Raw genomic sequence first — 14,468 nt, 5'->3', positions numbered from 1 at the left:
AATGACCATTCCACACAGTGTTGATTTGAAACCTTTTTTACAGTTAACTATTATGTGTCAACTTTGTGCAACTCTGTGTACGCCAATTACGCGCTTACAAATCCCCACCAGCCACATGATGGGTCTAAACAAATATGAAGTGAAGGTACACCCAGATATCAGCTCTCACTCTGATGTGTGAGCCTAACCACAGACTTACCAAGTTCTCCACTTCTGCTGACTGCCGGACTCCCCACTGGAACATCCCCACGATGGAGATGGCGTAGGACAAAGCCAGCCCCACATCCCCTGCACCCAGCTCTAACAGAACAACAAAAGCATGAAACATTAAGCCACCAATCAAACATGCATTGAGAGCGCTTAGGCCATTCATTTGATGGGCTTTGATAGCTTTTGTGTTGCGCTACCTCAATCCCAAAAGGATCATCTTAAGCCTGGAACACTGGCGGTTCAGAAGGGCTATTGTACCCAGAACCCTTGAGGTTCAGAAGGGGTATTGAACCCGGACCCTGGCCGTTCAGAAGTGGAATTGAGCCCAAAACACAGGAGGCAGTACAAGCAGAGTTTTCTTACCATCTCGGATCAACATGCAGGCAAATGTAAGGATGATGACAAAGACGGCGCACAACAGGTCCAGGCGCATGGCGAACCAACGTGTAGTGCACAGTAACAGGTACCAGGTCTCTGAATGCAAAAGTAAAGTTTGTATAGGCTTGGGTTGGTGCAATGTAATCAGGAACACAGTAAGTATCGATGACGGAAGAGATAAAAAATATAAGACATCACTAAATTGGATTTGGCCCAGTGGTAACATAATGCTTTTGTTTGATTTCCGATGGGTCTAATAAACGTCATTTGCACAGCACACATAGTACAGTGATTCCATGGCATCAGAGAAAAGGGGCGGGGCACCTGAGTGCCGGTCCTGGTGGGTGTCATATACGTTCTGGAAGCGCTCCTCGGCTCTGAAGGCCCTGATGGTCCACAGGCCCTGTAGCGAGGAGGACAGGTGGGAGAACACGGGACTTCGAGCTGCAGGAAGGAGCACAAGGTGCAGGAAGTTGACCTCACATAGGGCAGGGAGTTAAACCCCCTCTTGGATCATTTTATCATGTGATACTTGTATGCTAAACAACGTTTGCAATAGATCGTCAAGGGTTCCATTCTGGAACACCCCTGGCTCTAACTTCGTGTTTTCTCAACCAATCACAGCATCTTTCAAGTGACAAAATAGACATGGTTAACATGATGGACTACAGCAAAGGTCTTAGCTAGTTGTATGCTACTTACTAGCCAAGTGTGCGCTAGCTGTGGTAGTGCTGTGAAAATAAGAAGGGGATCTGCTGAAGAACATTAGCATGAAGACATGAGCCTAAGGCCTGTTGGGGGGGCTTACTGGTTCGCTCAAGTCGCTTGATGTCCATGGAGGTCTTCAGGAAGTAGCGGCGGAGGAACACAAAGATAATCAGGAGCGGTATGACCAGGATTAAGATCCAGGGAACGATTGACGCCGCCACCGCTATCACACCGACCATATGCAGGGAAATCTGCCGGAGACAACACGGAAAACCCATTTACTACATTGAACCTCCTTTACCCATCTCTATATCTTTGTACAACAAGTGACGTTGAACACTTCAATCTGATTGCTGTACTAAATGTGTCCAAGGCAATCGTTTTGTGAACAGCACCTGGCAGGCGTCCACAATGGTCCAGGGCAGAACCACGTCCATCTCACCGATGTCCTTGGAGAACCGGTTCAGAACCCTGCCTGAACCACACAGAACAAATGCAGAAAACCACGTCAGGTCCGAGACTCTCCGAGAAATGTTCAACGTCTATCAAAAAGAATTATTGTTTTTCCTCCTGCCTTGTTTTCTTTTCTTTATTGATTGATTTATTTTGTATTACACCGAAGCGAATGTAGATTGAATCACTACTCTATTACCTAATATATTTATATATATATCACCTGCATACACACACAAATACATAAGGCTTTGGAAATGTATATTTGCCAGCGTAATCATTATGATCAATATTGGTTTTACATTATCAAAACAAACAAAAACGTTTGATATATATCTAGACATGAATCACTCCATTCCAATTTCAAGAATAACAACCTTCTCCTACCGATGGGGTTCACGTCGAAGAAGTGCACGGGCACACGCAGTATGGTATCGAACATGCGTTTGTGCAGGGTTTCCGTGCTCTTCACCAGCACATAAAAGAAGAGCATTGCCCTGACGAGCCCAAAAATTAGCGTGGCTACAGTCAGACCTGAAAACACATCAGCACAGTGTTTTGCATTAACCCTGAGACACTTGTCTCACTTGTTTGGAGGTACCGAATACATTTGATATAAGTCTATGCTTCATCAATACAGTGTCCCTTTGATCTTCGAGACATACTAATGATAAATACAACTTTTTTACTGTCTTTGAAAACCTTACACTTTCTGGTCACCACTTGGAACCAAAGAACCCATTTCACAACTTGTCCTCTGTAGGGTAAAGTAACTTCACTTTCCTGTGTTTTTAGCATTAGGGCAGTTTTATTTATGTCATGGTCAATGTATATTTGAATGACTGCTTGCGTCTATAGAGGTCCATTGCTGTACCTAAATCAAACGGACCCATTACTAATGGCAGGAGCTACACCTGTGTTTTACCTAATGTGAAAAGGACCCATTAATGGTTCTCACAATGGGCAGCGTTTTCGTCTTAATTTAGGGTCACTAAACCAATCTAAGTGTCTGCTAAGTGACTAGCCTGGTTGGGGAACGGGATGGATCGCAGCAAATGTGATCCATCTCATTAAGGCGAGCTGTTTATGTGCTGTGAAAACAAGTTTTTTTTTTTCCTCACCTCCATAGATTCCCAGGTAAAGGGGTATATCCAACACTTCGGTGGCGTTGGTGTGATTTTGGATTGAGGTGGTGCAGCCCTTCAGGCTGCTTTGCTTATCGGCCCTGATGAAAATGAGGTCACAAACCTATTTGTAATGCCTCTTTTAATGCTGACTGTCGAGACTAGATCCAAATAGATGGGATTTACAATCCCAGTTTCTATCAATTGTGATTCATTTTTAAGGTACTCGAGATCTTAAATGCTGTCAAACCAAAAGTAAACGGCTTGTGTAAAAACGTGAATGCTTATAGATTTACCAATAAGACATCCACCAGTCCTGAAGGACGTAGGCCACCTAGGTGGACGAAGGGCAGAAACAAAAATAAACAAAGTGTATCAGCTGTTTTTCATTACAGAAAAATCTATTTTTACCATTTCACCATTGACTGACTGCTCTGCTCCCATTCACTAGATTGTGTTCATGATATGCGCAGAAACTTCATGCAAGAAACTGAAACAATGCTGAATGTGCTATGGGCAACTAAAGAAATCCTTGTTTCAAGACTTTTTTGGCACTTGGCAGCGGTGAGCAGGCGGTGAGCATTTTGCATACCTGAGCGGATACGTTGACCACAAAGAGCAACAGCAGAACAAAGACGTTAGCTCCAGCATGTATGTACTTGTAGTACATGCCCATCCCGATAGTCCCCTGCAGACGGCTCTCCTCCACAGCTGTCTGGGTATGTTCTGCCTTTAGCGATGAAACATTTCACTTACTAATGTAGCGGCTTAGATAGTGGCCCTAATGTAGCAGCAAAAATACTTTGTAAGCAGTGTTATCAGAGACAGACCGTGTTAGCATTTGAGTGATGGTCAGTGTAAGCAACAAGCTATACAGTGTTAGCATGAAAGAGACAGTGTAAGCGTTAGAGACAAACAGCGTTACCATCAAGCTATACAGTGTTACATTCAAATAGACTGACTAAGCATCAGATTGTGTTGCGACATCGAAAGCGTGTCCCACCGGCATCTGGTCTGCTTCATCGTTGACCGTGGGCATGCTGCTGGAGACGGTTCGGCTGCGGGCCAACTCCCTCATCGCCTGCTGCTCCTCTTCGTCCTCGTTTTTCAGCAGAGAGGTGAAGTCCAGTCCAGACCTCTGCAGCTCTGTGTACCCCCCGCGGGCCACCACATTACCCTGAGATGGAGACACGCCAGGGTTTGGCTAACGTTTCACATTTTACATACTTAACACTAACAATAGCACTATCTGGGTTTCAGATCAAATAACAAAATCAATCAGGTTTTTTACTTTTTCTACTTTGAATGGAAACATAAAACCCAAATTCTATTCAGTCTAGATCAGTTTTGTTTAATGTCTGTTTTGAAAGACTTAATAACAAGTGATATGTGGCTGAACAGAATGAGAATTACTGGTTGGATTTGTCCTACTTGTCCTAAATTGCAGAGTAATCTTCCCCCCACCCCTTCTTAAAGTTAAGCGCTGTATGTGATTGGTCTTGTTTTGCCATGCATGAGCGAACATGACATGTAGACTGCTCTGGGATTCGATTGAGGAGGGGTATGTACAGACCTCCTTGAGAACCAGGATCTGGTCGGCGGCTTTCAGGTACTGCAGCTGATGGGTGACCAGGATCCTGGGCTTGTCCTTCAGAATACCACAGATACACCTGGAGAGGACACACAAACAAACAGAAATGTCTGTTAAGGCGTGAAAAGACCTTGCAAGATATACTGGTAGAAGCAGGCTAGTGCAGAATGGGTTCCTGGCAGTAAAACACAATATTGGTCAGGAACTTTGATGTTTATCCAAAGGTCGTTGTGTTACTAAAGCCTTGGTACTGCGGGATTGGATTTGCTTAAGCTCCTATCCAGGACTTTCTTCTCCCACCCTAAACCCAGCCACAAACCAATCGTCTGACAGCAAGTGAAGGATTATTATTTTATATTCGATTATTATAAATAATAGTGTCAGTGGTTGTTTACTTTTCAAACAGGTGCCTTCCGACCTCGGTGTCCACGGCACTGAGAGGGTCGTCAAGGAGATAGATGTCAGCATCCTGGTACACAGCTCTGAGAAGCACACACACAATACATACTATACCATACTATATACAGTGGGGCAAAAAAGTATTTAGTCAGCCACCAATTGTGCAAGTTCTCCCACTTTAAAAGACGAGAGAGGACTGTAATTTTCATCATAGGTAAACCTCAGCTATGAGCGACAAAATGAAAAAGAAATCCAGAAAATCACATTGTCTGATTTTTTAAGAACTTATTTGCAAATTATGGTGGAAAATAAGTATTTGGTCACCTACAAACCAGCAAGATTTCTGGCTGTCACAGACCTGTAACTTCTTCTTTAAGAGGCTCCTCTGTCCTCCACTTGTTACCTGTATTAATGGCACCTGTTTGAACTCCTTATCAGTATAAAAGACACCTGTCCACAACCTCAAACAGTCACACTCCAAACTCCACTATGGCCAAGACCAAAGAGCTGTCAAAGGACACCAGAAACACAATTGTAGACCTGCACCAGGCTGGGAAGTCTGAATCTGCAATAGGTAAGCAGCTTGGTGTGAAGAAATCAACTGTGGGAGCAATTATTAGGAAATGGAATACATACAAGACCACTGATAATCTCCCTCGATCTGGGGCTCCACGCAAGATCTCACCCTGTGGGGTCAGAATGATCACAAGAACGGTGAACAAAAATCCCAGAACCACACGGGGGGACCTAGTGAATGACCTCCAGAGAGCTGGGACCAAAGTAACAAAGGCTACCATCACTAACACACTACGCCGCCAGGGACTCAAATCCTGCAGTGCCAGACGTGTCCCCCTGCTAAAGCCAGTGCATGTCCGGGCCCGTTTGAAGTTTGCTAGAGAGCATTTGGATGATCCAGAACAGGATTGGGAGAATGTCATATGGTCAGATGAAACCAAAATATAACTTTTTGGTAAAAACTCAACTCGTCGTGTTTGGAGGAGAAAGAATGCTGAGTTGCATCCAAAGAACACCATACCTACAGTGAAGCATGGGGGTGGAAACACCATGCTTTGGGGCTGTTTTTCTGCCAAGGGACCAGAACGTCTGATCCATGTGACGGAAAGAATGAATGGGGCCATGTATCGTGAGATTTTGAGTGAAAACCTCCTTCCATCAGCAAGGGCACTGAAGATGAAACGTGGCTGGGTCTTTCAGCATGACAATGACCCCAAACACACCGCCCGGGCAACGAAGGAGTGGCTTCATAAGAAGCATTTCAAGGTCCTGGAGCGGCCTAGCCAGTCTCCAGATCTCAACCCCATAGAAAATCTTTGGAGGGAGTTGAAAGTCCGTGTGGCCCAAAAACATCACTGCTCTAGAGGAGATCTGCTTCGAGGAATGGGCCAAAATACCAGCAGCAGTGTGTGAAAACCTTGTAAAGACTTACAGAAAACGTTTGACCTCTGTCATTGCCAACAAAGGGCATGTAACAAAGTATTGAGATGACCTTTTGTTATTGACCAAATACTTATTTTCCACCATAATTTGCAAATAAATTCTTTAAAAATCAGACAATGTGATTTTCTAGATTTTTTTTTTTCATTTTGTCTCTCATAGCTGAGGTATACCCAGGGCCGTGTCTAACGAATGGGCTGACCGGGCTGTAGCCCCAGGCCTCGCCGCTAGGGGGGCCTCCGGTCGCTGAAGGTCAAATGACAAAAATCCATAAAAAAAAACGAGCGAAAATGCCGGGCCAAAGGAAACACGAGAGCGGAGCAAAAAAACGAAAATTAGATGAAATAAAAAAGGAAAGAGCGAAAGAATTATTACAGAAAACACCCAAATTAACCAACATGTGGAGGAGTAATCAGCCCGCTGTAGCAGCCACCACCAACAAAGATACAACTGTCAGTGACGGAGAGCAGCCAACCACCGCTAGCCAACTAACCAGCCCAACTAGCCAGTCTGCTAGCAATAGTGCTACAATCTCTGAGGAAACAAGGGATGGAGAAGAAGCAGTGGGTAATGTAGCAGATGAGCCTGTTGATTCTGAGGCTGGGGCGAAAACAGATATATCAACAGACATTGCCTGCTGGGGAGAAGTTAATGAGGAGACGCAAAGCTATTGGGTCGGAGAGGGAATTGAAGCACCTACACAATGTCAACATAAAGATGTCGATTTTTCGGCTTCTGAAAGGAGCTATAAAAATCAGAAGCGATGTCTGAGCAAAACATTGTTCTGTCGCTCGCTCAGAAATGGAGAGAAGGTGGCAAGAGAATGGGTGTCTTACTCCCCATCTACTGGAAATGTGTTTTGTTTTTTTTGCAAACTATTCAGTAACGATTCGTCCGCTTTCACGCACGGATTCTCTGATTGGAAACACTCAGTTGACCGAGTCGAGATGCACGAAGCGGGTCAGCCCCACAGAAAGGCTGTTCTTACTTGGCTTGCGCGCACCCAGGTGCGTGGGATCGACGCGGGCCTGCAGGATCAACTGAAAGATGAGGCGAATTACTGGAAGGAGGTATTGAGGAGAGTTGTGGCCGTGATAAAATTTCTGTCAGAGCGTGGGCTCGCTTTCAGGGGAGAAAATGAAACACTGGGCTCAGTGCACAACGGCAATTATTTGGGCATCTTAGAGTTGCTGGCCAAGTTTGACCCTTTTTTGGATGAACACTTAAAACGTTTTGGAAACAAGGGGCGGGGGACACCCTCATATTTGTCATCGACTGTATGCACTGAGTTTATTGCACTCATGGGCCAGCGAGTACAATCAGAGATAATAATGCAGCTTCGACACGCAAAGTATTTTTCACTTATTGTGGATTCTACACCGGATTTGAGTCACACTGACCAACTAACATTTGTGGTGCGTTACGTGTCTCAGGAGGGCAAGGTCTTTGAGAGATTTTTGAAATTTCTGCCCATTTTTAGCCATACAGGCGAGTCCCTTTTTGACTCAGTCACAGGTGCGCTGCAGGACATGCACATAGACATTAAAAATTGCAGGGGACAGTGCTATGACAACGCGTCTAACATGGCAGGTGCATACAAGGGATTGCGTGCCCGAATTCAGGAAATAAACCCACTTGCTGATTGGATTCCATGCGCGGCCCACTCCCTGAACCTTGTTGGGGTCTGTAGTGTGGATTGTTGCCGTGACGCCAGCTCTTTTTTTAGGCTAGTTCAATCCATCTTCACTTTTTTCTCAGCTTCGCCTAGCCGCTGGAAAATATTAATGGATGGACTGGAGTCTAACGAGAACAAGCGCATGGAGATGGTCAAGGGACTTTCATCGACGCGATGGGCAGCACACGCCCGGGCTACAAAAGCTCTCCGTTTAAATTTCAAAAATATCCACGACACTTTAAACGAGATAGCAGAAGACGACCATCAGAAATCAGCCGCACGAGATGAGGCGAAGTCTCTAGCAAAAAAATTGAATAGATTCGAGACAGCATTCCTCGCCATCATATGGGATACCATGCTGCAAAGATTTGACATCACAAGCAGGGCCCTGCAGAAGGTGGAGTTGGACCTAGTTACTGCTGTGGAATTGCTCCAGTCCCTCATAGACTTTGTGTCCAATTTACGCTCCCAGTACAAACACTTGGAATCCCAGGCCAAATCACTATCACTGTCACAGCAGTACACTGTGACTCGACAGGTGAAGCGCACCACCCCGGCTGATGACACAGACGAACCAACCCTTGTGTCCAATGCGGGAGAAAATCGCTTTCGGGAGACATTCTTTGTCATCATAGACAAACTGATCAGTGCATTACAACAGAGACACGCAGTGTACAAAGAAACGTCCACCTACTTCGGATTTCTAACGCAACTGGACACATTGTCTCTCAGTGAAATACGCGAGAAAAGCGTCAACCTGCAGGCAAAATACCACGAAGACCTGGCTGATGATTTCCCTGATGAACTAGGACAGTTTTTGCATTTCGCAAAAGTCTCCACTGTAAACAGATGAACCTACTGTCATTCATTCGAGAAAGGAATCTACAACAAGTTTTTCCAAATGTCGACATAGCACTGCGGATCTACCTTACATTGCCTGTCAGCAATGCCAGCGGGGAGAGGTCATTTTCCAAACTTGGAATTATCAAGAACAGGCTGAGAACGACAATGTTGGAGGAGAAACTTAACAATCTGACTTTAATGTCAATTGAGCACGACATGCTGGCCCAAATGGACTTTGAGGAGCTCATTAATGATTTCGCACGGAAGAAGAGCAGAAGACGGACCTTCTGAAGTCCCTTGGTGAGTCATGTTTGCCGCGGCGGCCTCCTCTATATGACCCAGCCCCATTAATGTGTAAAATAGTTTTAGCTTGTTTGTGTGCACATTTCAAACAGTTCACCCCAAATATGTTGCATCGTACATTCCTGCCTGTCTTCTTGCTTGGGGTTTGTTGTGCGTAACCGGACATGTAGCCTACCAGGGCGTTACTCCCGGAGTAAATTAACCATTCAATGCCCAAACCGTTTGAGCCATAGCCGGGGCCTTCATTGACCTTTGTTTAATAGCCTACAATAGGCCCTACATTGTTTTATAGTTTTTGATGAGTTTACAAAAACAGGATGCATTTCTATAAATTAAGTAACTTTCAAAAAACAGTTCATTTATGTTGTCTGGGCCTAACTTGCTGTACTTGATAGCAAATGCATTGTAGGGCCTATTACTTTTTCTGTAATGATTTGCCAAAGTCACCGAATCACCAATTTCATACTTTCTTTTTTTCTACATTTTCAAGTAGGCCAATTCAGATACATTTTGTTTCCCCATCCTCATTCTGTCAGCTTTGTCAACACTACTGCAATTATAATAAAGCTACCCTTGAATTGAAATGAATTTAATTAAATTGAAATCATATTACCAGTTCACTTTAAATAGTCTGTCATAGATTGGTAGGCCTACTGTGTACGCTGATGTGTTAGTGGGTTTGTGTGAGGTCATGCGTAAGAACATCATGATATGAAGGGCCTCACCCGGGTAATTAGCCCCGGGCCTCAGAAAGTGTTAATCCGGCCCTGGGTATACCTATGATGAAAATTACAGGCCTCTCTCATCTTTTTAAGTGGGAGAACTTGCACAATTGGTGGCTGACTAAATACTTTTTTGCCCCACTGTTAGTGAATACAGAAACAGATGCTGTGGTACTACAGTACTATATCAGTCCACCCTGTGGCACTACAGTACTATAAGCAGTAAAACCTGCGGTACTACAGTACTATAGCATTCAACCCTGTCTATGGCAATGCAGTTTTTTTTTTTATTTGGTGAAACGGTAAGCCATGGTTCAATTATTATCAAGGAGTTAATGATAATTAAATTGGATATGATAATGATGACCTTCAGGAATTTCCATGCAGTTTATTTTTAAAACCAGAAACCGTTTCATCCCTATTGGTAATAGATGTTAAGTGAAGCCAGGAGAGATGGTTACAGTGGTTTGAACAGCCAGGATGGTATCGTCCTTTAAGCTCCGCCCCCTGGGTTCAGCTCTCCAGGGTTCAGGTGAGGTGAGCATCAGACTCACCTGGCCAGGTTGACGCGAGCCTTCTGCCCCCCACTGAGTGTGGCTCCCCGGTCCCCGATCAGAGTCAGGTCCCCGTCTGGCAGCAGCTCCATGTCCTGGAGCAAGTGGAAAAGAACTTCAGAACACAAACACACACTTCTTTACACGGCTGTAAGACATCATATCAGGGAGTAAGAAGTCTAGATGAAACCAACGTAAAGTTCAACTCACTGACACCTCAGCCCTTTGACTAGCTTACGCTACGTTGAAAATCCTTAGGCCATAGTGATGAGCATTAAAGGTCCCATGGCACAAGAATTTCACTTTACGAGATTTTCTAACATTAATATGCGTTCCCCTAGCATGCCTATCATCCCCCAGTAGCTAGAAATGGTGTTAGGTGCAAAACGAGCACTAGGTATCCTGCTCTGCTTTTGAAAAAACAAAGCTCAGTTGCGCAAATTTGGAATTTTCCCCGTATGTCCTCATTCTCGGACATGTTACTTCCCCTTTCTCTGCTTTGCCCGCCCAGAGGATTTGGCCCGCCACTGAGACAATAAGCTACGGCCTTGCGAGCGCCACATGTGTGTGTCTGTGTGTGTGTGAATACACACACTGTTACGCAAGTGTTGTACACTTCTATGTTATTTGGATAACCATTCTGCTGTTGACGGGTTCTCTGATGTCTCTGGTATTTCCACAACGTGACTCGTAGTGGGGGTTATCTCAGCCATCGTGGAGAAGGAATTGGGGGAAAAGGAACTTTGGCTTTGACTCCCTGAAGTGCATGAACCCCGACATGGAGGAGAAAGGGATTGTTGCCCGCGATTGTTGACCGCGATTGTCTCCCACCAGAGCCCCGCTGCACGATGCCGAGGCACCACCGCCGCGAGGCACCACCTCCGCGGGGCGGTGGTGCCTTGTCAGTGGGCATACTTCAGATTGATGTGGAAGTCTAAGAACCAGAGAACCCGACGCAGTCGTTTGAGATGCATAATATTTTTTCGAGGCGCACACCAGCTTTTGGCCGTGATAATATATATTATATGATATAGCTATCTATGTATAATATGATATTATTTAGATATAGAGCTCCAGGACTCCTGCTGGAGCACCCGGAGTGTTCTAGAATATTTACAGAACACGGCCAAAAGCTGTGTGCGCCTCGCCATTGCGATACATCAACTGTAAACACGAGCACATGGTACCGTGGCCACAAGCTGCTAAGGGCCACACCCCAATCTTCCACCTTGACCCGCCTCTAAAAAATGGCATGTTTGTGGAAAGCTCATTGTGGAACTGGCTCGTAGTGACTGTAATTCTGCACCAAGGCTAAATTTCTTGAACGTCTTCAAGTACTGTATTAGGGGCCCACTAACACCTATATAAAAGCATTCATAAAGTAGCATGCCATGGGATCTTTAATACCATCATCATCATATTACTGTGTGCACATGATAATTAGTCTTGAAATGATTAGAATCTAAATATCCTTGAGGGGTTGTCAACAGGTCCCAGACACTGAGCCAGGTTGTCAGGGTGTAGGCGGGACCACTCACCCTCTTGAGGGCGCAGGCCCGCAGCACCTTCTCGTACTTGGCGGGGTCTAGCTCTTTGCCGAACAGGATGTTGCCGCGGATGGTCCCGGGGAACACCCAGGGCTGCTGGCAGGCGTAGGTCAGCTGCCCATTCACCTTGAGCACCCCCTTGTCAAGGGGCAGCTCCCCCAGGATGGCACTCAGCAGGGAGGACTGAGGGAAGGGGGGGGGGGAGGACAGCTGTTTCAGTTGGAATGGTTGCACTGTTTCCTGGTGGCAGGTGTTCATTTTGAACCCTGGTCTTAGGGCATTGGAATTGGACAGGATTAATTAAAATGCCCTAAATTATAAAGGAAAAATAACTAGAAATTGCCTTTCCTGCAGAAAATGTGGATAATGCTATAGTTTAAAGGGAGGTTGAAAATATGCTTTAATAAAGTTTAATATACAGTTTAAAACAAAGATATGTTGAAAAGCTTAATTCAAGTGCAAAGATTTGAACAGAGGGTTATCATTATCTTGCCCTGGGCGAGATTAGGGTTTGGCGACCCAATAATAATTTAATTATTATTTTATTTTTATCCCTTTGAGGATGACGCCTATATGGCCTATGCCTAAAGCCAACTAAGCCTGATGATACCAGATGATCAGTGTTCCGAATTCCCCTATATATTTGTTTGATATTTGTTAATTCTGTCAGGCAGATAGTAAGGCGCCCTTACAACTAGGTGGGGTCCTTTTCCATTTGAAAACATTATAGATAATCAGGATAAGTAGAAGTAAACGAACTCGGGGATGTCCAAAAAGTGCCTGTCCCTTCAAGTATGTGAGTTTATTCGCAAATTGAAAAGCGGTATAAAAGAAAGACGAGACTCTTGTCAAGAAAGTCGCGAGTCTCCATTGGGGAACCATTGTATTGTATAAACTAGGGGCAACACACACAAACAACAAGGCTCAACAAGCATATTTCCAATTAATGAATCATTTTAGTGCAAGTACAACAAGAAATAACAAAGAGGTAATTGGTTGAAAACTATATATATTTGAAAGAGTTGGAAATTCTAAAGTAGTTGAAGTCTCAACTAGAATATTATATGTCCCATTGACCCATTGATGAAAAATTAACATTTTAAAAGTAGAATATTTCAAAAACAAGTAAGTATTTTGTTAGAAAAGTATGAGCAGTCGAATCCAAAGAAGGCTGAACAGTTTGAAATTTCAATGAAATCTGTAGCTAAAGAAATGAACGAGGGGTTGAGTGACAAACTTTTGGTACGAATAAGAAATCCTCGGAAGAACAATAGTGTAGCGCTGCATGAAGCGCCTAATTAAAAAAGGAACAATTCATAAATTATTCAGGAAAAAGGACAAATTCTGAATTTGCAAAATTCCACAGATGTCTGAATGGATGGATGACCCCTGACCTTTCCGGCGCCCACCGGTCCAATCACCGCCACCAGCTGCCTCGACCCGACATTCAACGAGACGTTCTGGAGGGAGGGTGCGTCTTGGTTCTGCAGATGGGAGTTAACATACGCACACGTCAACACCTTACTTTCGTAATTTAGTGATTGGGTTCTCTCCCGGAGCACAATGCACGTAAGACCCCTAGGTAACATTGATGTGCTTTTGTTAAACACATTTTAGTGGGGGTGCGTTCATTTTGTGAATGCAACAAACAACCAGCGTGGCCGTGTGAACGAGCCACAGACACGGGGGACAGGGCTGGTCCTCCTGACCGAAAGGTACTGGTTTTAACCCGTAACGTCCTGAGCAGGATGACTAACCCCCCTCATGCTCCTTTAGGCAGGGCTCTACAGTGCGCCCATTTCACTCGCATTTGTGAGTGAATATTTCGGCATGCGAAAGAGAAAAACAAAGCAGGAGCACGCGTGCGAGTGACTTCTCATAACGCTAAGTAACGCGTTAACGTTACTTTAAAATAGTAATTAGTTATAGTTACTCACTACTTGTTCCAAAAATTAACTGAGTTAGTAACTGAATTACTCTATAATTAAAGTAACTAGTTACCAAGGAAAGTAACTATTTGCGTTACTGTAAAAAAGAAAGTTGCTATCAGTCAAAGAATTTGGATTTTTCTGAGCAGTTTTCACTTGGCCTTAATGCGTTAAATGGTTGAAATGCCCATTCAAGGCCCTGATATACTTCCAACAGAATTTTAATTTGCTTGGTTGCAAAGGCTGTGGAACATCTGCCGAATAATACAGAAAATGCCAACCTTTGATCGGATTGTTCCAGACTCGCCATTTCTGCTGCTTCATCGAATCTGTTTGGTGTGTCCGTTTGCGTGTGTGTGTGTGTGTGGTGCGCGTGTCCTGGCTTGTGTGTAAAAACACTGGCTCCGATTGGCTACCATGAAACATGACTGCCTTAGCCAATCATAATCGCTTATCTCGTTGTTAACCCCCACCCAGTCTCCTCACTAGCAGTTTGTGTTTGGAGCCAGGGGTGCGTTCGGATTACGCAGTTTATTAAATGAATTCATAGTAACGCACCGCCGTTGTAACGACAGAAA

General features: G+C 44.5%; 2 protein-coding genes across 2 annotated transcripts in view; both read right to left on the bottom strand.

The window, feature by feature from the left end:
• LOC307074718 (tripartite motif-containing protein 16-like) overlaps positions 1 to 14,468 on the bottom strand; it is a 298,259-nt gene that overhangs the window by 15,607 nt on the left and 268,184 nt on the right.
• Positions 1 to 14,468, bottom strand: part of LOC307075084 (ATP-binding cassette sub-family C member 4-like) — a gene marked incomplete at both ends in the record, with an annotated part of 28,246 nt that overhangs the window by 3,378 nt on the left and 10,400 nt on the right. The window contains 15 exons of the mRNA XM_079735590.1: positions 200 to 300; positions 574 to 684; positions 913 to 1,032; positions 1,397 to 1,547; positions 1,692 to 1,771; positions 2,137 to 2,283; positions 2,871 to 2,974; positions 3,170 to 3,207; positions 3,466 to 3,603; positions 3,877 to 4,050; positions 4,447 to 4,543; positions 4,860 to 4,946; positions 10,416 to 10,510; positions 11,954 to 12,145; positions 13,357 to 13,446. Of these exons, the coding sequence (XP_079591716.1) occupies positions 200 to 300; positions 574 to 684; positions 913 to 1,032; positions 1,397 to 1,547; positions 1,692 to 1,771; positions 2,137 to 2,283; positions 2,871 to 2,974; positions 3,170 to 3,207; positions 3,466 to 3,603; positions 3,877 to 4,050; positions 4,447 to 4,543; positions 4,860 to 4,946; positions 10,416 to 10,510; positions 11,954 to 12,145; positions 13,357 to 13,446 (1,725 nt within the window). The remainder of the gene's footprint in view (positions 1 to 199; positions 301 to 573; positions 685 to 912; positions 1,033 to 1,396; positions 1,548 to 1,691; positions 1,772 to 2,136; positions 2,284 to 2,870; positions 2,975 to 3,169; positions 3,208 to 3,465; positions 3,604 to 3,876; positions 4,051 to 4,446; positions 4,544 to 4,859; positions 4,947 to 10,415; positions 10,511 to 11,953; positions 12,146 to 13,356; positions 13,447 to 14,468) is intronic.

This window comes from Pollachius pollachius (genome assembly GCF_949987615.1).
Source record: "Pollachius pollachius genome assembly, chromosome: 4".
NCBI lineage: Eukaryota > Metazoa > Chordata > Actinopteri > Gadiformes > Gadidae > Pollachius > Pollachius pollachius.
Note: the sequence above shows the minus strand (reverse complement) of the source record. Positions and strands in the feature narration are given on the sequence as shown.